Here is a 22,451-nt window from a genome sequence, read left to right as displayed (position 1 = left end):
GTTGTTTTTGGTCCACAACTTTATTGGTTTGATAGGGAGGCAGATGTTTTCCTACTGCACACGGTGTGTACAAAGTAAAGCGGTGGAAGACACAGATATTTCTAATGTTTTTATACTGGAGGCCAAAACCAGTGCTAAATAAAGATGAGATTAACATTCAGTGAGATATGAAGGCTCGTGTTATCAACTGTATACACTGATCAGACATAACATTATGACCACCTTCCTAATATTGTGTAGGTCTCCCTTGTGCCTCCAAAACAGTTCTGACTCATCAGAGAATGGACATGGACCTTCTGAGGGTGTCCTGTGGTGTCTGGCAACAGAATGTTGTTAGTGGGGGCCTTTGGGTCCTACCCTAAATGCCCCAAAAAAAAGTGGTGAAAGAAAGATTAAGGTCCAGAGTGGAGGATGTATTGGCACTAATGCAATGAACAGTTTCCCAGGTTGGACAAGTCAAACACAGGCTCCAGGGAGGGCCTTATTTGTTTTAGCAGCCACTAAGTTCTTCTAGCACGGAGAGGGCTGGTACTGCTCCCTTGAGAGCTTAGTATCCTGGCAGGCCTATCAGATCATATCACATTTAATAAAGCTGCTGTTTGGATTTTTTTACACCCTAAAACTATAGCAAAGTTGGGCCATTTTAACATCAGCTGACCCAGTGCCATAAGTTCAAATACGTGACATTGGATCCATGAAATGACCCCTTTATGCTTATAATACAGTAACAGTAGTATCTTCAGGACATAGAAGTTCCTAGATATTAAGCTCACTGGCTCACAAAAAGAAGATTTCTCAAATGATGAGGTATTTACCGCTCCACTGTCACGCTGCCAAACTGTCCCCGTCAAACGCCTGGTACGAAGCCACATGGTGGGCTCTGCTAAAAGCCACCAACATTCATCGTGGCTTTTAATGCTATCAAACCCTAATCTGCCTGGGATTTCATGTGTGTTAACACAGCTACGAATGCAGAGAGCAAACACTTCAACAACACTACATAAATGTCTCAATATCCTAACTAGACAATAAACAACCCATTGAACTGCGAGGATTTGCATGAGAAACGTGAGCATTAGCGAGCAGAGACAAGTCCTCTGCCTTTCAGCTGAGGGGAAGGATGGCTTCAAACATGATCCTTTGTCAGACGGGATGGGAGACACAGACGCGCAAGCCTCTCGGTTTTTTGGCAGATCTCTTGCTCACAATGCCGTAGATTAGTGAGAGCCTGACCACAGAGCTGAAATAAGCTAATTGCTTAATTAGCTGACCCAATTCCATAAGCTTCTTTTAGCATATTAACAAGAGCTATGTAACAAATAGTTATGTTTCACAGAGGCGGTGTTTGTTTATGGAATTACAATAATGAGGATCAAATACAAAACATACGGTCAATGGCTTTGCTTTTATGGAATCTAGGAGAGCAATATGTGCAAAACACTTAGATGCTTTTATTCATGTAAAACTGATTTCCCAATGCTTATTGTAATCGACTTCAATTTTATTTCGGCTATACTTGTGTTTTTTTTGTTTGTACTGTATGTCGTTTTCCCCCTTTCCTTTTATTCTGTTAAACAATTAAGCCGCTTCGAGGGAATAGTGCGACCGCCCTCTTAATATTTCTGGACAGTTGAGCAACGAGGGACAAATGAGAGAAGGGGTGGGAAGAAAAAAAAATCTTATTAGATTGAATGATGATTGAAATGGATTAATTTACATTTTCTGCATGCATACTTTACATACATGATCTTTGCTCAGCACAGGGAGTTCTGGGCAAAAGAGCACTATTTGTATGAGATGAACTCATCTATATGCTAATTCCTTGGCATGTAGACCTGCTTCATTTCTTCCATTCAGGACTGTTTACCTATTAGCTCTCATAGATGCACAGGGAATTGGAATATTAAAACCAAAAAGCTAAGAAATACAGAACATTAGCAGTGCATCAGCTGCCATTATATTTATATTAAGGTGGCATTTCTGCCCTTTGTTTAAGCTGTAACCACGAGCCAACTTCCATGATGCTTTACAAATAAAATAAGCCAACTCTTTCACTTAAGCGGGACTTGTTGCCACTGACAAAGGCGCAGCGGGTTTTCAGAAGTCCTTCAAAGGACTAAAACCGACTACACCCCGCTGGAAATCATATGAGCCCCCCTAATTTAAATGATTTGACGCTCAAAACAACTTCTGTTTACCATTTCACAAAGTCGATTTCAAGGTTTTAAGGTGCTATGATATTCTTTTTTTTTTTTTTTTTGCATCAGGCTACACAAGAATGCAATTCAAGCACAAAAACTGATTTAAATGTTGGCGTATGAACGCTACCGCGGCCTTATAAGGACATGTTTGACAGATCAAGTTACAAGTGATGCCTAAATGCTAATGTAATTTTGTATGAACCGGGCTGAAAGAGATGCAATCAACCATTCCTGATTCAGATGACTGTTGTGTTTAAGAGGACGACAAGCCCCTTTCTTATTGTCTATGTAATTCGCCAAAATTGCCACTTACAGCCGCTAAGAGCAGGGCGTTTCATCTCCAAGCTTCCTCTGGTCTCTGCTACTCATCCCATTTCTACTTCCTTCCAAAAGTGCCACCACTTCATTAACCTTGCCAGGCATGAGATAAGAGAGGGAGTGCATCAAAGCTGCCAGCCCACAGAGAGAACAGAGCCCTGCATGTCTCCACTACACAGCAGCCATCACACTCACACACACACGGGCAAACACACAGTCCACAAGCACCCATCCATCCAACACACAGAAAAGACCTTTTGTGTTCCAAACTGTCATTCAGAAATCTTTATTTTTTTTTATGCACATGACATTATTATGTTTTAAATATAATTCGAGGAGGGGTAAAGTCATTTGGTTGTTCCAGAGGATTTAAGAGAGTTTGACTGAGAGGAGTGCAAAATAATTGGTCCGGCTTTTCACTGCCTCAGACACTTCTAACACTGTCTCATAGCGCAGTTATAAGAGGAGTTCAGGTGCACAGCGCTGTCATCACTCTGACCTGTACACTTTAAACCTCCGAAATGAGAAAATTAAACAAGAAAAGCATCAAAGCCAACTTCAGCCCGATGAGTAACAACTCCCGACTTCCTCGACGCACCAGAGTAGACGTCGGGAAATGTATTAACTGAGTCACAATATTGTTTTACTTGCACCACATACAAATCTCTCTGGTGCATTTAATCCCTCTACCCACAGTTTCTCAGAAAGGAGGATATAAATTATTTTCCTTTGGTGGAAATGGCAAATCCCTGTCTGGATTCTGTTAAAAGGCTTAAAATGTCACTAAATGCCAAGGCTGAGACTCCTGCTAACACGTAGGTCTTTAAGACAAGATGTTAAAGCGCTGAAAGTTACCTGAAACTGATGAGGTTAATATTCTTATCGCACGCCGAGGCTTCTGAGGAAGTGGATATTGAAAATAGCCAGGTAACCCTTCATATTGGGGGCTATCACACGGATTAGCAGCATAAACACCAATTACACATTCATTGTTTATTGTCAGGAGTATTAGGAAAACACGGGACAGCCCAGAAATTAAAAAAAAAAAAAAAGGATTGTACATGTAGAGAGGGGTATTTTCCACAATACAGCCTCATCACATGTCTGTACTGCAGTAAAGTAGCAAATATCCCTAAAAATAACAATGCTGAATGCTAGGCTGTAAATGAGTAATTTACCACGAATATCCCTCTCTATCCTTTTAAGGCCATATGAATTTCCAAACCACATTATACGAGCATGGAAGGGTCTGTCACTGAAATTCGAAATAGAGGACAAAGAGGCCAGGGAGCAAATAGGTTTTTTTTTTTTTTTCCTCCAAGACGCCAGCCGCAGAGTTCTCTGCCAATGTGAATCAGAGGTAAAATACAGTGCATTAAGTCGACCTCTGAGGCAGCACAGAGGAGGGTAGAGTGAGACATTCTGCTATCTATTAAGACTTGCGTTGTGTATATATTGTGTTTTGAAGGAATTTTACTGATCCACAAAACCAGCAGGAAGGGATAAGGGTGAGTCCCTAAGACCATGTGGTAAGCAACTGCAGTGCAGAATCTTAGGCAAGTTGAAAGTTGCTGTGCCGTTAAGGAGAGAGTCTGGCAGAATCCTGCATGCCCGCTGATAACATGGTTGGATTAAGGATGTTTAAGGGAAGTGAAAATTATTCATTTGAGATGGATGAAAGCTGCACTTGTCAAGTCTACCAGTCATGCACTTTATACATTTCATTTCCACTAGCCAGCATGCATAATTTCCCCTCAATGCAAATTTCTACACACTGGAAATTGTGAGCGTATTTACAGCGCTCCCTTAACACGTTCCTCTGACACAGAAAATGGATAATCTCTACTGAACAGGGAACAAAACAATGCAATTTTGTTTGCAGAGGTGTGAGAATCTAATTTTGCGCAGGAAGATAAACTCGCAGTCGGATGCAAACAATGGCTTTCGTTTGAAATCACGCCCCGAATCAAAAAGAGACCGTGTTTTTGTTGCGACATCTGTAGGAATCATTTCAGTTTTTGTCCATTTATTTAAACAGACTTCTGTTTTGCAGCGTAATTACGGATTTAAAGTCACAAAAGTCTTGGCCTCGGTGTTGGTATAGGAGCCTTGCAGCGGAGCACATGTATACTGTATGTCTCTCACTCTATACAAATATTATGATCTCTCTGATGAGAATTAAGTCTCCAGCCTGGATGGCCAATAAATTAGAGGCACGCTTCTCGTTTACTCATCAGAGCTAATGAGCCTGATAAAATTACCTCGAGGATCATAATTACAGGCTAGTGGCAGAGGCTCTGGCAGCGACTGGAATAAGACGAAACACACACACAGAATTCAGATCGTGTTGCAAGAGGCAGAGAACAGCCAACCAAGATCATCACAAAAAAAAAAATATATATAAAATAATTTTTAAAAAATGCACCTTATTAATAGCATTGTGATTAAGACTATTCTCCGCACATTTTCATTCAGGAAGCTCTATATAACTACTGAGGCAACCTAATAATGTTTGACATCATTATGGTTTGAAAAATGTACAAGATTAACATAATGTAAGGTGCTGAACAATATTACAATTTCCACCTTTCTGTCAGAGCAGTTCAAACTGATTTTTACCACCCTTTCATAAAGATTAAGCACTTCATGGGTAATGGCATATTTTAATGAACGATGGCAGCCTGGACACAAGAGCTCACCTCAGAGGATTCCATTTCATCACACATTCACAGGATGAATTGTTTTACTTATGAATATTAATGTCCCTCTAATTTGAGGCTGTTGTTAATGCTTGTCGCTAGGAGCTTGGCAAATCAGGTCCCATTCCTGTTAAAACCATGTATTAGACACCCCCCTGACACTAAGCCCTCGCCTTTGATTCTTAATTGCAGAAGTGCAAGCATTTGCAGTAGATGGGGCGCAAAGCTTTAATTAACTCTAATATCACACATTCAGTCTCGACTGTCACCCACATCAACGCGTGGCATTTTGTACCAATATCATCCCCAACTCTGCTCAGCTAGAAAGATTGTGTTCCAAGTTCATGATCACGATTTCATGCATCTCAAAATGAGGGATATGTAGTTTAGAAGTAGCTGCCATGTATTGACGCCGGTGAATTAGCTCGATTCCGTCTTTAAAAAAAGCTTTATTAAAAGCTCCGATGGCTGCATAGCTTTACCGCAAAGGAGCTGCAAGGTTGTTGGTTCCTTACAGAAAGCAGCGTCTGATCTTGGCAGTCGTTGAATCAACAGTGAAGCTTGTGGAGTGATAAAAAAGTTCTGTTTAAATAGAGAGATGTGTGCCAAAGGAAGCCGCTATTAGTTAAATAATTCAACCTCTCACACACACGCTAATCTTCAAAGGATTTATTCAACAACAGATTTCAAGTTTTAAAATACTATAAATAGAGAACAAGTGCATACCATTCAATAACACCTCTAAGACGCTGCACTACAGTACATTCCTTACAAACACCGCAAATGCCATTTTCACAGACGAGCGACTCCACGCGCCGTTTGAACATTTTAATAGCTCAGGTATGGAGCAATCCTGATGCAGATATTAGTAAAGAGTAACGTTTAATTAAACCAGGTTTGAAGATAAAGAGCTCAATACAACCTATAGTTTATAAGCCTTTCCCGGCCATAAGCTACTGCTCTACCTAATCCTCTTTCACGTTAACATTATTGCATCAGCACAGCTGAACATTTTTGCAGCATTTATAAAATTAGCAAAGAAATTAACTGTCTGCACTGTGGCAAATTGGATTTCCAAGTTCTTGCCTTGTGATACAGCATACCCAGGCTGCCACCTACAGTACAGAGGGAGAGAGGAACCACAGTCTGCAACGGTTCAACATGTGTGGCTCCCCATTCAGAGCTCCCTGCTAATATCCTAACAGGAAATTTGTTAAAATCCATTATTAAATAAACACTGAAATAAATTAAATCTGGATTCAGACTGTTCATATTTGCATGTGGAATAGCCGGTGTGCCCTTTAGAATTTAGACGTCTAGTGGATTATAGTGTTTCAACCTTACATCCAATATTTTTGTTTTTGACCCGAGTGCATTTTATAATATACAAGTCAACAAAACATCCTCTTGTGAAAAGAATAAAGTAAAAATAGAACCTGAACAGAAATTTCACACATAAATCCACAACAGAAAGTGACTACTAATACAAATAAGTTTAACATCACGATTGAAATTTTCTGAAACAAAGAGTGCACATAAATCCCATGATGTAATCCCTTACGCTTCCCAACATACCCACCCATGACAGCATCTACTACAGTAGTTAAATATAAAAACATTAAAATGTTTAAAAAGGAATATTAATATGATAAAAATAACAATTTAGTACATATAAAAAATTAAATCTCTGAAGATTACTCGACTCGCCTTTTGCTTCTTCGCCTGAACAGTTTTGAGATGGAGGTTTTCCTCTTACTTTTGGCTTTCTTCACATCTAGTCACCACAAAAATAAAAACACCATTAGAAACTATAAGCTAGAAAGACAAATCTAAAGCATTCGGGACGGCACTTACCGAGATTTTGCATCATTTTATTCAACTGCTGATCTTCTTCCACTTCCCTGAAATTGACCAAAACTCAAACATTTTGTCTTATTCCACATTATGTGCATTGTTGGGACGTAAAAATGAATTCACAGTTACCTCAGCCTGTCCTCATCCAGACCCTGCACAATCGCATTTCTGCCGTCCACAATCTCCATCAGTCTCTTCATCAGTCTCCTCTCCCGCTGTTGCTCCTCTCTGGACTTCAGGTGATCTGTGACACACCGATTTGACAATAGTGCATTTAAGGGAAAGGAAAGGTCAAAAGGGCGAGGATATAATCCGCGACCTCTTACCTGATTTCTCCATCAGCCTGCGAAGTTCCCACTCCACACCTGGCTGCTGCTGCTCCAGCTCCTGAATCCTGGCTCTGAGACACGCATTCATTAATACAGTCCAAAAAAAAAAAAAAAAAAAAAAAACCCCTACACCAGATCCATTTCAAAGCTGTAAACAGTCCTGAACAAATACAAGTGGTATGAAAGTTAAGTTTGATTCATTCCTAGTGCTAAATCCAAGTAGAATTAAATGTGACAGAAGCAATGGAAATAAGACTTTACTTAAGCATGGAGTTATTCTGTGCAATTATTTGACTTTCAAGTAAAACACAAGAAAAGAGATGTAATAATGGATGACATTTAACATCATGTGTACATTTGTCCTTTTTAAGCTATAAAACAAGCAGAAGTACTCACATGTACATGAGCTCCGATTCCTTCCTAATGTACATCTGCTTTTTTCGAATGAGGTTAAACCAGTCGACCATCAGTGGGTCCATCAATATGTCCCCCTCTCCCTCTGAAAATAAGTGAGCAACACACATTACATCTTCATTAAAACATGGCGTATACATCTATAAACGTCATGGTGCAACATATAACCACTCATGTGTACACACTGGTACAGAATCATCAATGGGTACACTGGGGGTTTTGCCGAGTAGCGGGTCACAACTCTGACTTGTGAGTAAATGAAATCTTGCAGGGATAACTGAAACTCGAGCAAAGTCTTGGCGAGCACCTCTAATGTCAAGTGATACAATGCAAGAGAAAAGTAACGAATTGGATAAAATGAAAATAAAATAAAAACCCTGCTCATCCAGAATTATAGCTCATTCTATTTTCACCAAATCACCCATTTATTTTTCATTATTTACACAACCGTAAGTGCAAATTAGGTTTTTTAAGATAATTTGGCTGCCATGCTGTGAAGGCGGTTGAGAGGAAGGAGGTTCATTAAGATGGCGGGTGACTCACATCCTGGGACCATGTCAACACCTTCATTTGTTGCAGCCAATAACCTTAGAAATGGAGGCGAGCCCGACTGTTGGCGATTCTGAATCTGAATCTTTAGATTTTTGTCAAACTGTCACATACACAATAAACCTGATTTACTGCATACTCATTATTCATGCCCTCCAGAATAGAACGCATTCCTTTATTTTACTAAACGCTCGGGCAAGTGTTTTATTTTGCACTCTTTTCAACTGTTTGAAGTAGTAAATTACAAATTAAATCAACCGCAGCGGTGTTGATAATCAGTTTGGTAATCTCTCAATTTGGGGTCTTAGACAGTTGGTCACACTAAGCATTAAATTAAAAATCGTCACCTTTATACCCGAGAAATTCTCTCGATTTTTCCTGCAAAAAGTGGATAATGGTTAATGAAAAAAGTTAGCCGGAGCATTGCACTCAACGTAAAGACTCCAGTACTGCGATCTTTCAAACGTTTTGAAAAGTCGTGTTGATACGGAAGTTCTGCAAGCGACAGGGAGAGAACTGATGCAGCTTGGATTAGCTTCTATTTTATTTGCACTCGTGCATACATAAATCCATAAAATTTTGAAACATTTGCCCCACTTAAAAATGTGTATCCAAGTCACACGGGAACACCTGAGTAGGTGTATCAGCCGATTTCAGGTTGAATATTTAGTGACCAATCGAAATGCATTTACAATATAGAGATCCTGCCATCACCACAACACCTGCATGATTTTATTCCATAAATTCCAGTTGAGAAGCAGATGATCTCCTAGGTGGTGTGCAATTGATGTCAAATTCTGGCCAAGAGATTGCATTCTGAGGCTTCCTGGGTGGCGCGTAGAGGGGGAAAAAAAAGTAAGCAGTCGACCAGAATACATTACTATACACAAGTCACGCTGACCTTGAGCAAAGCAATCAGGCCCCCTGCTCCTACTGCCTCAAAGGAGAAGCAACACCCCTGTGGGCTGCCTGCGCCTCTCACCTCATTTGGCTGAAGAAACAGTTAATAGAAATGGCAGGTAATTCCACCGCGCACGCAAACCTCCGGCCCGCAGTGAGCGAATGTGTGAAGCAACCAGGTCAAACCTCGGTGACACAGCAGAGGGATTTGGCTTTCCATGCAATAAAATATCAAAATGTGTATTGAGGTTGTTCAGTGAAAGAGAGGAAAATTGACTGACGGACCTTTTTTTTTTTGCCTCGGAATACCAAAAAGACTGGTCTGAGTGGGTTAAACTGAATCAAAAATCAAAGCCTGGTTTCATTAATGCATCCAATGTGGCTGAGTGGACACGCGTCATGTGGGAGAAAAGGGGAAAAAGTACCTTCCTCACAGCTGCGGAGCTTCTTCTCCAGCTCCACGCCCTCCCTCTCCAAGTGAGACAAGTTTGTCTCAATGTCATTCAACTCCCTCTCAATCTGCTCCACCGGAATATGACGAGACGTCACCTGTTGTAAAACACAGAACTTCAGTCAAGTAAAGACGAATTTAATTTGAATATTCTGACATTGGCCACTTTAATGTGAAGAAGGTCATGGAGGGTTTTTTTCTTTCAGTGGGGATGTAATGAGCGCATATTTGTAGAGCTGTTAATTAATCTCTTAAGAGACTTAATGGAGGGAACTTACAGCGGGTGACCTCATTTCAGTCCTGGAGGCGTCGGTGGGTGACAAATACTTTCCCTTTTTAGCAGCTAAGAGGTAGATAAAATAGGATTAGATATTCCTTTCATGGCAGCTTTTCAAAAAAAAAAAAAAAAAGCATTGTCACATATGATTTTCACCTGATTTATTTTCAGGAAAGAAAAAATATAAAACTTTATGAAATCAACTAAAAGGCTGAGGTACGTGTGTGTAGCTTTGATGACCGACCTGACGGATTTCCCTGATTGGCTGGAGCCGTCGCCGAAGAGCTAATAGATTCCACAGCTGGCGGCGGCCTGGGTGGGGATTTCACAGGCGAGCGACGAACAGGAGGCTTTACATGCTCTGGAGCTGCAGTTACCCAACTTCAATCAGTAAATGTTATTTTCTACAGCGTGCAAATAAAAGTCCAACAGCTCAACAACTCTGGAAGGACCAAACTTTGGGTTTAACGTCCCCGGATGATGAATCCTACTAACATTTCCATTTACCTTTATCACTAGAGCTACTATGACGTTCACATTCATGGCTTTGAGTGAAATGTTTCAGCAACTGTGGGATGGATCGCCATGAAACCTGACACATATATTGTAAATCCTTTAGGGCCTAAAGGATTTACAATATTGCTACATGAAAAGTCAGAGGATCACCTAAACTTTAGGCAATCCTCTGACTACTCATGGAGCAATATTATTGGGTCAAGTTTTAAACTTTTCCACTACTCTGTTAGGGGGGCAAATGACTACAAAAGGCCACAACTAGATGGGCTTTTAGAGAGTGGCTAAACGGCTTAAAAAGTTGTGTAGAAGTTGATTAAGCAAGACAAAAATTCCATTTTTTTTTTTATCTGCAACATTTGACACATGTCTAATCATAAAAATGCTTCGATTCCACAACAAGGAGCTACTTAAAGATGGCTGTTGGCTACACTGACGTATAGACTGTATAAACATGGACAGCAGAACTGCTCCTCAAAAGTGAAGCCAAAGCAAGTAGAGCTCCCCCTGGTGACTGGCTGCAGTATAGGTCATAAGCTCCACCCCATACATATTATTGGATAGGCCAAACTAAAACACATTTCTTTCAAGGATGGTTTCTGTCATTTAAGGTAGTTAATATAATACTGACGCATGTTCAAGTGTAAATTCTTTGGATAAGTTTTGTTTTAGTTAGAGTTGTCCATATTTATATAGTCTATGTGATGTACCTTCAAGACTAGATCTAAAAGTGTAAATCGTGGTTCACTTGAATATCCTACACTCCATTCATAAAATCTTACCATACTGGCAAATTATGTCTCTTATTGTAATGCAAAGAAGCATCTCACCTAGGTTTTCAGATCCACGCACAGGTTTCTGGGGACTGACTTCCCTAAAGCGCTCAGGATCAGTCAGAGCAGCACTAACCAAATTTACTGCAGGAGTCGAGGGACGCCTTGCTGCGCTGATGGAGACGGACATGAACCCAGGTTCCTCAGTAAAGGCTTCGGGTTCAGGATTTCTGTTGGTAAGAAACAATCAAATAAGCTTTTAAAGATCTAGAAAACTTGAGCATGTATCTGACACAGATGGATTGTAAAGGCATATTCATAAAAAAGAGTCCTCACCTTATGTAATGTAATATTAAAAACAGAAGAGGAATCATCAGCAGGGGTTAGGAATGAGAAAATATAGCGTTAGAGTAGGAAAGGTTCAGGCCTGGCACTCCTTGGGACTTGTTAAGATGGGAGACAAAGCTAGCGGCTGCACTCTGAGCCAGTCAACAAGAAGAGAGATGGGCGAAGCTCGGCGACGCGGCATTCTGGAGGGTGAATAAGCTGAGAGGTCAGAGGGGCCGGAAGGAAAAATGCGTCGGAGACATGTGTGCGACGCATCCACCAGCGGCCGAGTTAGTCATTTAGTGATAGTTAAAACAGCTGACCAAGACTTACTTCAGTCCTGGCTCAGTTCTCACTGGTTTGAGCTCGGGTTGCCACTCAGGGAAGACCGGATCTAGAGAGAAATAAAAAAGGAAATACTGAATTAAACGCAAGTGTAAAACAAATATAATTAGAGCCAAATTATTTTCAATATTATTTTGATTCATTTAGTTTAACTGGGATCAAAATTATAGTAAAACTTGAATTTGAGAAGGTGGAACTAGCAAATGCGTATGGATGCAGATTCACTTTCTGTTAATTAACTCCCTTAAATTTGCCGATAATTTTAGCTCAAAATAAGTATGAACTGACACCTCTATCTTGAGTAACTGCCAAAATCCTTCTTTGTTTCAAAACTAGTGAGAAATTTGCCCGTTGCATCTGCCTTAGCATTAATTTAAAGCGCTCCAAGCAGTTTAAGATCACGCACACAATAAACAAAAGACTCCCCTGACTCTTCTGGGTCTCATACACACACACACACACACCTGAGCAGCCGATAATGAGTAGCAGTGAGAGGTGTCATTATCTAGTCTCTCACAACAATGCACTAAAGTGACTGAGCTCCACCTCCACATCTGCATTAGGGACTCAAATTGCGTTGTAATCCGCGCGCGCTCGGTATACGGTTAAACGTGAGCAACCTACAGAGTTCATTCCCGTGTCAGGAAGACTCCCCGTCAGTGCTAAAAATAAAACCCCTCTATAAGCTGCATTCACAATAAACCCGGCAGTTAATTGTGTTTCTGCCTACAAACCCTCTGACAGCCGAACGCGCGCATCCATTCCAAGAGAATGACAGTTCGACTGTGAATGTTCATTAGTCAGAGACAGAAATTAAAATGTCAGCTATCAGCACGCTAGATGCAGGGGTTGTATAAACGGGGCAAAAAAAAATAAAAAATGACAAAAGGCCTTTGTTTTCCATGAATGTGTGAGACAGGCAGCCACAGTGGAGGGGGGGCGCTGGCTCGATGTCAAATAATGGATCAAGGCAGAGTGAAGTGAATTTAGCGGAGCTTGCCTTTGGCAGTTGTGTGTACAGTTGTTGGCCTTGCGCTGTCTTCGTTGATGGCCTTTAGACATGGCGGTTCCTTATTGTTTGTCGGGCTGGTGGAGCGCTGTCCTGCCAAGTTTCCTGCTGGGCCTTGGCTCCGTTTATCCCTTCTCAAACAAGGACCGTCGGCTGAACTTGGCTCGTCACCAAACCTGCAGGGATAAGAGAGTCCTCACTATCAGCCTTACAAAACTGTACAAGCCAATCCGAGATAGATATATATATATACATATATATATATCTTGGCTTTCCAGTGCCTTAAGATGCTCACCGTCTCTCCGCCGATCGGATGGTGAACTGGCGTTTGTTGTTATTGTTGCAGTTTTCCTCTGCTAGCTTCTTTGCAGGAATTAACCCGGCTCTGCTCGTGTCGTCAGGAGGCAGTGTGACCTTTGCCCTTCCTAAAACACTCGCGGCCTCTGTTGTTTTCCTGTTGCCCATTTCTGGAACTTGCGGAGCAGCCTGGAAAAACTTCTGCCTGGCCTCCTGCGTCTTCTGGGCCGATGTCGTCCAGGACTTGGAAGGCGGAGCAGGAGCGACCGGTTTACGAGCTGCATCCACCGGGGCCGACAGCACCGAGGAAGAGTGAGGCGCGGGCTGGGTCTGGGTCTTGCTGGCACCGTTTTGCCGTACGGCCGACGTGGCGGGTGCGATTTTGGTCCCAGCCTCGGTGGAGGAGGCTTTGACACCGTTCTGGTGGGCTTTACAGATAAAAGCTTCTGGATTCTTCCCAGGTTTGTAGCCTCCTGCATGAAGCACGCTGGAGCATTCGCTGCATCTAGGGGGGGGGAGTTTATTATTATGAATAAACGGAATAATATATAAAAGAGAAGCATGAATGAATATGGATTAAACTCGTACTTGAAACAGCTTCTGTGGTAGAGCCTGCCTTCCACAAAGTGCCTCTGAACCAGGTGAACGTGGCTCTTGCACGCAACACATTTGCTGTTGAGGGTCCCGTTTTTGTTGGCGCTTTCTGCCAAAACAGTCTTCTGTAGAAGAAGACCAAAACGGACATTAAACACGGCCGTAATTACAACGTACTGATGGTGATGATGTGTTGGACAGACCTGGGCACCCGCTCCGGCCAGCTTTGGCGAGCTCTGAGCTGTGCGAGTAGTAGAAGGTAAACAATTCTCAATGGCGGTTTTAGGCACGAAGCTTTTGGCAACCACCGGGAGGTTTTTCTTCTCGGACGGCTCCTCCTTGGAGCCCTCTGCTGGCCTCTTTACACCTCCCACTGAGGACGAGTAAAACGTCAGGGGTACGAAACAGCACAGAAGAGAAACAATATTCTTCTGCTTGTGCCTCATATCTCTTAAACGTAGAGATACGAGGATGGACTACTCAAGTTATTTAAGCAAACATATTCTCACTGGGAGGCCGTCCTTTGAAGTAGTTGTAGTACTGGGAGACGTAGGTAAGAATGCTCAGCCTGTCTGGGACCCTTAACGCCACCATGTCCTCTGCATCTAGCAAAGCTGGGATGCCCAACTTCTCCTCTGCAACTTGAAAAGCCTTGAGAGCAAAACATTAAAAATGAAAATATGATCTACAAAAGCTTTTTTTTTTGCCACAAAAACACATGGCATTCACAGAGCTACAATTACAGCATGCGAAAAAAAAAAAAAAAAAAAATCAGACAATACAATTTACTTTAAATAGACCAGCAGTATTCAGTAGCGGAGCCCAGAGTGGTCTGAAAAGGGCTGCATAATGAATAGCGCGCTTCCTGTGAGCTTGCAGGGATAAGAAGAAAGAGGACGGAGGGAGCAGGATGTCATGGAATTGTTTAGGATCAGCTCGAACGTGCTCATTAAAGTTAAAGAAAAGCGTCACGGAATACAGAGTGGGCTGAAATATAAAAAAAAGAATCAGAGGATCCATTTAGCCACAAACTACAAACACAGACAAATTTGTAACTTGTGACACAAAAACCTGCGAGAAACATAACCCTAACGCTCATAAAATATAGAAGGGTGCGAATTACTGCCCTGTTCTCATATTTCAGCACGGGGAGCATTTTCAACAACTGATCAAAACTTCAGCCTTGTCAAACACTATTCCGCCTGTGTAGCATTCAAGGAGCACGACACGAGCAGCGTCTTCAAGTGAACAGTCATCATGAGGATCGAGTGGCACATGACAGCCAGCCTCATTCAAAATGAATGGGCTGGAGAGCCTCTCCCCTGAGCTCAGGTTTGCTGCTGACAGCGCCGCGATCGTCCAGGACGACAAGGAAGCCACACGGAGCTGCAGCTCTCCCCCACGACACGCTCAGAGAGGAGCTGGTAGGATGGCAGAAGACTAAATAATAGAGAGGTCCCCAGGCTGTCATGTCACGCAAAAGGTTAACCAAATAAAATGAGTTCAAGTGGACAGAGGCAGAGTAAAGATTCGGAAATGTTATGTTAGAGGAGTCTGGAATTAGTGGCTCAAAGTGCTGCGCTGTTAAGATAGATGTTTAACTTCAGCTGCCGCTGAAATGCCAAGGCGAGAACAAACAGCCGCATGCGCAGCCCTGCATCAGGGGTTAATGAGGAGGGGGGGGATTGTTTTGTGCCACATCAGATGCTGCAGCTCGAGCGTGACGTCTCTTCCTCCCGGTGAGACAAAGGTTGAACAACTTGACATCTTACCAGTCTGTTGTTCTCCAGCACATCCTCCTTTCTGAGTGAGTCATAGTCTCTGGGAAACACAGGGAACAGAGATAAGTTAGATTTATTGAGGAAAAACACACAGGGGCAGGAAGATCTGAACTGTAAAAACTAAAAGAAAGTTACATTTTGAAGGCATCAACTTTATTGTACATGAGTGTTTTCTTAAAAACACATTAAGAAACAGAAGAACTAGTAAAATGTATTAAAATGAAGACAATAAACATCAATACATATGGATGAAAAAGCACATGTAGGTTAATCCAGAGTGCCAGACAAAAGAAATTGTTTCAGAAAACTATGACAAATGACTTCAGTCTGTAAGTATTTGGAGGCGACTCATGGCACACTTTTGCCATCAGCCGAATTTTAACCGCTTAAGTTAAATACTCACATCAAATCCGGTCTGTACTTGTGAATGAGCGCACAGAAAGCCAGTCCGTTCCTGAAGGAGGTCGTCATGTTGGTGACGGCCACGTCCCGGTAGCCCTCGCACTGCGTTTTACACCACAGCTCCAAAGCCTTGATGGCAGCCATGCTCCCGGCGCGGCTCGGTGCGCAAGTGCGCAACAGGCGGAGAGGTGCGCGGCGTTCCGAGGAGCCGGAGGACAGGAAGATGCAAACAAAATGTCACCGCTCCGGGTTGGGGGGTGTTTGACCGTGAGCTCAGCCGCTGCAGCTGCGTCCTGTTTCCTTCTTTCTACCGGACTGAGGGTCCGGGACGAGCTGCTGCTGCTGCTGCTGCTAGTGGTGGTGGTGTGTGTTGGTGTGTGTTGCTCAGCTCATTACACTAATTAACAGCGACCGCTGATTCGTCATTCATCACAGCTGAATAAAACTCATGCAGGAAAGTAGGTAGCTGCTCAGAGTCCGCGCAAGTTTTATTCTCAGAAGGTGAGTCCTGCAAAACGTGTAGTGTGTACATAGATTAATATATATATGTGTGTAGCTTTATATTCTTAATCCATCCTCACAACAATTCCTGTCATCACTGGAACAAATATGTTTTTATTTTACAGGTGAAGCACATAGATTTAATTAATCACATAATGACTTACTGTGGCAAATGATTTATTTATTTCAGATCATTTTAAAATGAATTAGCCTCATCTATCATTTGCATAAAAGTTGTAGTTACTAATAATGCACACTTTCAGTGCTTTGTGACAGTTGTCTTTTGGGGAATATGCTGCAGGACTTCTAAAAGTGTAAAAGCCCAAATTTGCTATCTCACTCAGCATACATGTGAGAATTAAAAAATCTGTGACATGCATTTATTTATTTTTTTCCTTTTGCCTGGTCTTTTCTTTGTGTGGGGCCTAATTGGGGACTAATTGAGGCCAACCATCCTCATATAAGGACTCTGACCTAATTATCCCCTATCATGGCATCCCACAAAATTTAGATTTTTTTTTTTACAGTAACTTTTAAATAGTGAACCTACTGCCAATAATTATACAGTTTGGGAGAACGCCTGCAGAGTCATTCCACCTTAACGGGAAACAAAACAACTCAAAGTGTCTCCCTGACCCATTTTGAAGAGTAAATCAAATTTGACCCACAGACCTCATCAGTGACACTGGGAGCGTAATTAGTGTGAGACCAGAGTTGAAATTGAGTCTCTGAAATGTGAGCGACCCACGCTGACCTCATTCATTAAAACAGGCCGTGAATACTGTAAGACATGAATTGTTTATTAATGGTCACGAGAGAGAGACTCTGGGAATTTAAGCAAAGACAAAAAAAAAAACTTTAAAAGTCTAAAACTGCTGTGGAGGCGTATAAGAAACGTATGACTGCGAGAAAGTGGAAAAAAATAATGCATCCATCATGTCTTTCCTCTCTGAGGACATGTTCACGCCCAGAAGGTGGCAGTGTCAGACTACACTGACAGACTGTCTCACCACTCCCAGCCTGTGGTCAAACTCAGGAGTAATGCATCCATCCGCTACACTACTGGTGTCTTGTCTGTGCAGAAGCACGGATGCACGTTACACCGAGTCTGAACATGAATCAAGGAAGCGAACATCCATGCATGCACATGCTTTATAGCTGTCCACATCTGTGCTTTTGATCATAAAATACTAGATGAATTTACCTGGGCGGCCTCAAGCAGATGGGTCCCCTCATATGAGCTGCGTTCTGCTCGAGGTTTTCCTTGTTAAAAGCAGTCTTTCCTCTCCAGCATCCCCTTAGAACTGGCTCTGAGGGTCTCGTTTTTTTTTTTTAAAGCCTCTGGAGAGCATTTGTTTTGTATTTGATGGTATATAAACAACAATATAAATTGAAATTTAGAATATCGTGTGCAGTATCTAAAGATGCACACAGTATAAAGTAATCCATATATTTTTTTAAATGTATTTTACATGGAAAACACTACTAATTCCCTCTCAAATCACTGAGATTAATTTGCGGAAAGACAAATAAATTAAAAAAGAACAACAAAATATAAATGTCTTGATATAAAATGAGAATAAACTAATTTTAAAGTGAACTAAACTGTTCCATACTGGGCAAAAGATAAAAACCTAAATCTAAATAGAGGCTATCACAGCCGCTCTCTTTAAATATCTCAAAATTATGTTCCATTTGTTGATTGGTCTCTTTAAGACTTGCAGCCATTTACGGAATCCGTCAGTACATTCTTGGATTTACACAGTTTATAAAAGAAACACACACTTATTATATAATCTACACGTTGTACAGTCTGCCGTCGTGATTTCAGTTTTCAGCTATTTCCATTTTTTTCCTGTGAGGACGTGTGGCTGCATGTCGACATCCTGTCTGTCTGTGGAGGTAACCCAAGAGGTCACGGAGGAGTTTGTCATCGCTGAACCCATTTAGAATTTACTTGACTGTATCCTGTTTCGACTGTGCCCTGATACACTGAAAGCATATCAGTACTTGCCATTTGTCACTGTGATCGGCCCGAGTACCAGCACAGAGTAGCATTGTAGCATTCACTCTCAGTCACAGCTGACGTGTGCTGAACACTATATTCAAATTAAAGACAGACACGAGCAATGTGTGGTGTCAGCCGATCTGATGAAGCACTGAGATTTTACATCAAATTAGAGAAAATAAGGATACATGTTAACAACCACAGTTTTCATCTTATTTAATCTTCTTCGTCCAGAAACGTTAGTTGGATGCGTCCTAAAAATGAATTCGATTTGATGATGATGCTACAACACAATGCCTCATTTATCATTTAATACAAAATCCTACAGAATATATACAAATATATAATGAATGAAAACTAAATACTAAAGCTCCTCATCCCAAAATGTTCCTGCATATTAATAGTGTCTACGTAGGTTTTTATTAATACTTTGTGTATAAAAAGGAAGGAGGAAACAGATCAGTCATTGTGCACGACACCAGTTTCCTGTGTTTGTGACTGGGTGTCGCCTCCTGACATGCTTACAGTGCTGTGGATCTCGGCCTCGTGCTCTCTGGCTTTTGCCCGCAGCTTGGCGATGCTGCAGGAGCGGAGCTCCTCCGAGCTCGGGCCCTCCAGCCTCTCCCACTTTCCTAACCTCGGGGTCACGGGCTGCGTACGCAGGCAGAGCGCAGCGCTCTGAGCTTTTGTCCACGGACAGTTATCTCCTTCCTGATGTCTCTCCCAGTGCTCACCGTCAGAACTCTCCGTCTGTTTAAAACTCTTGCTCGCACTCTCGGACGTTTCGTCGTCGTCTCTTTTCACGTAAGGCCCCGCGAGCTGGCCCTGGAGTTTCAGCTGCCGCCTCATCTTGGCGCGGCGGTTTTGAAACCAAACCTTAAAGGATTTAAGCAAATATATAATATAAATTAATAATAAATACAGAAGTATAAATGAATACATTATAAGAGATATAAACAATAAAAAAACACGTGGAAAGTACTAAATATTCAAGAAGAGTAGTTAAATAAAAACTTTAGTTCCACCTTTTTCAGCTCTTCTCTAAGGGATATGTTGGTTGCATCTGAAATAACATGCCGTTATGTATTTTGAAAGTGTTACAGGGTGCTTTCTCTTATCTATGCTGACAATCCAAAAATATAATCACACATAAATTGCATTAAAAAGACTATTTGAACATTGAAAGATACACTTACAACCTCAGAAGACATTGATTTCAGCTGAAATCTCGAATGCAGAGACCTTTTTGCACAGATTGAACTTTAGACCCCTTCGTAAGAAATACATTTTTTCATGACATGGAATTCTCATATGTATTAATTTTCTAAAATGAATTATATTTTAACATATTTTAAGTTGAGTATTGTGTAAAGACTATTTAAAATAACTGAAAACAAAATCCTATAAAGTAATTTACTATTTACTGACAGAAGCACTTATTTCCTAGACAACCTTTTTTTTTGGTCATAAGCGTCAAAAGCACTGAATCAAGAAATGTCAAATTTAAAGCTGTGTTGCTCATCACATCACATCGGTAGTGATGGAAAACATACAGCCAGGTTGAAGAGATGTATCTGCACACTGAACATAAAAGTGAATATCGGCTGAATGAGTGGCCGAGTGTGCGTCCAGTGTGACAGTCACCTGCACTCTGGCCTCGATGAGATCCAGTCTGAGGGCCAGGGCCTCCCTCATGAAGATGTCCGGGTAGTGGGTGGTCTCGAACGCCTTCTCCAGCTCCTCCAGCTGCCAGCTGCTGTAGTTGGCCCGTGCGCGCCGCTGCTTCACTGGCCTCTGTTCATCTGGAAAGCACAGCGCAGGCTCCAATTACACAATCGCCAACGGGTGACAAGGAACTAATGGCTCTAGATTGGATAATTAGCGCAGCAATCATTAGGCCCACTTTAACACTGCTTTGATAATTGATTGTTAGTCACGAGCTGTTAGTCAGTCTTTTGTAAACATTTACAGTGCAATCAGATGGCGCTCGCACACTGTCTTGGAGGCGGCGGTCACACTGTTAGAGTCAGTTTGGCTGCGCTCTTATCTGAAGCCCACTATCAAGCCGGGCGGTCAGGGTTTGAACTCACCTATGCCGTCCGTGAGGGGCCCAATCCCGACCGTCTGTGTGGCCAGGAGCAACGCTTCCTTGCACGGCTCCGGCTGCAGGTAACTCCTCAGGGATTCGTAGCTGATAAAGGGCCCCGGGATCAGGATCTGAGGTTGAGAGCCCAGTCTGGTTGGGAACGCGGGGAAGAAGTGAGCTGCAGGTGAATGGAAAACAGCAGGAAGGAGGGTGGATACCAGCTGCCCCGGGCCAAACATGTCCGAGCTATTAAGAGTCCAGTGTTTAGAGTCAGTCCACTGAAAAGGACCAGGTTGACGTCTAAGGGGAGGATGGCACAATGGTGAAATGCATCCCAGCGTCCAGGGTAAAAAACAAAACAAAAAGGACAATAAAACAGATCTGACGGTCCACCAGGTGAATCCACTTTGCTGTCAGAGCTGCTCTACGCTGCTGAGGTGCTCAGCACAGGTGAGGGGTGTTGTCTGAAGCATAAAGGTAAGTCTCGAGCAGTGGAGGCGGTCTCACCGTAGCTTTTTCTCCTCCAATCCTCTTCCAGTCACAAGACATCCAAACATTACTCGGCTTATGGGGTAGAGGTGAACATCCACCTCATGATTCATCTCTCACTAGACTAATAGTTTTGGTATTTACTGCATTTGTCATTGCTTTCCCAAACCGCTACATCTACATCCTACATGTCCTGTAGCACCTCTCTCTGCCTTCTTGGAACAAGTTGCAACATCTTCAATATCTCCCAGTGATCGAAGCTAACGGGAGCTCTGCAAGTTGCTTATGTTTATTTACACATCACGAACACTGAACTCCTACCTGACCAGTTTAACGGTTGTCAAACATAATACATGCAAATGACTGCAGAGGAGACATAATCAAAACAGGTGAGCGGGACGGAGGCAAACACAAAGGCAGCCGAGGCTGAGCGGCACGATCCAGGATAAACACACAGACCGGCAAACCCGCGTGTTTATTTGCTGCTTTTAATCCCCCGCTAACAGCCCGCTCTTTGCTCGATTGTTGATTTAATTTTGGGCTGCTAAGCAAAGTTTAGTTTCCACATTATGGTTGGCAGATGAGCATCATGTCAACCTTTACAGTAATCAACTGAATGAGTAAAAATCTCATTTTACACGACACGATGCTACAAATCAATTCATTGAATATTAAACCATGTAAATCCTATGTTGTTTTAGATATGTTACCTGTTCATGTCATGTTTGGGTTTGCAGATGTTTGCAACATTTCATCCTGACTGAGTTGAATTCTTGGCATCATGGCATAGTTTTGAAGAGGTTAATATGTTGACCACTGTAAAGACAATGAATCTCAAACGCTATACTAATGAATAACATTCCACTGCATCTGTAGCTACTTTGACTTTAGTAAAATGTTAAGAAATCTAGGAAACCGCTAGGCTAATTTAGCATGCTGGCATGCTTAAAATTGTGATCACGAATATTTCATCTGCAAAACATCATGTCAACACTACTGTTCTATTATGAGTATTTTAGCATAGTGTCTATTTACCTACCTGAGAACAGCCCACATACAATGGTACAGTCTCTCAGGGCTGCTGGTGCATAGATCACTCTAATAGTCTTGTTATGATTGGACAGATGAAGTGTTTTCCTTAAGATAGTCGTTGTAGATGCTCATACTGTGTGAAAAGCAACCCTGTAACATCAGATTAATAGGGAACTGGCACATTTCCCTTTAACAATAAACACACTTTTCAATGATCTGAGAGAGTAGAAAAAAAAAATCCCCATGAATTTATTTCTAGTACAAAATCTGGCACCTATTTGCTAACCAGAGGGACAAAAACA

The 22,451-nt window shown here is 42.0% G+C and overlaps 2 protein-coding genes across 2 annotated transcripts; both read right to left on the bottom strand.

The window, feature by feature from the left end:
• Positions 1-5,865: 5,865 nt before the first annotated feature.
• On the bottom strand, positions 5,866-16,474 carry micall2a (mical-like 2a). Its single transcript, XM_084571151.1, has 18 exons — positions 16,035-16,474; positions 15,623-15,671; positions 14,360-14,501; positions 14,054-14,223; positions 13,845-13,975; positions 13,255-13,761; positions 12,951-13,135; positions 11,939-11,999; positions 11,336-11,508; positions 10,237-10,359; positions 9,994-10,058; positions 9,690-9,813; positions 7,798-7,900; positions 7,399-7,472; positions 7,202-7,316; positions 7,073-7,119; positions 6,926-6,992; positions 5,866-6,333 (listed from the first exon to the last, which is right to left on the bottom strand). Exons 1-18 carry the CDS (start codon positions 16,175-16,177, stop codon positions 6,195-6,197), a joined length of 2,418 nt encoding a protein of 805 aa, XP_084427277.1. The 5' UTR covers positions 16,178-16,474; the 3' UTR covers positions 5,866-6,194.
• Positions 16,475-18,912: 2,438 nt separating this feature from the next.
• On the bottom strand, positions 18,913-20,867 carry LOC311506131 (visual system homeobox 2; the record flags this gene model as incomplete). The annotated part of the gene is made up of 3 exons (XM_084570013.1): positions 18,913-19,418; positions 20,187-20,344; positions 20,633-20,867. The coding sequence occupies 3 exons, from the start codon at positions 20,865-20,867 to the stop codon at positions 19,002-19,004; spliced, it is 810 nt and encodes a 269-aa protein (XP_084426139.1). The 3' UTR covers positions 18,913-19,001.
• Positions 20,868-22,451: the final 1,584 nt, after the last annotated feature.

Source organism: Chelon labrosus (assembly GCF_963514085.1).
Source record: "Chelon labrosus genome assembly, chromosome: 21".
NCBI classification, from domain to species: domain Eukaryota; kingdom Metazoa; phylum Chordata; class Actinopteri; order Mugiliformes; family Mugilidae; genus Chelon; species Chelon labrosus.
Note: the sequence above shows the minus strand (reverse complement) of the source record. Positions and strands in the feature narration are given on the sequence as shown.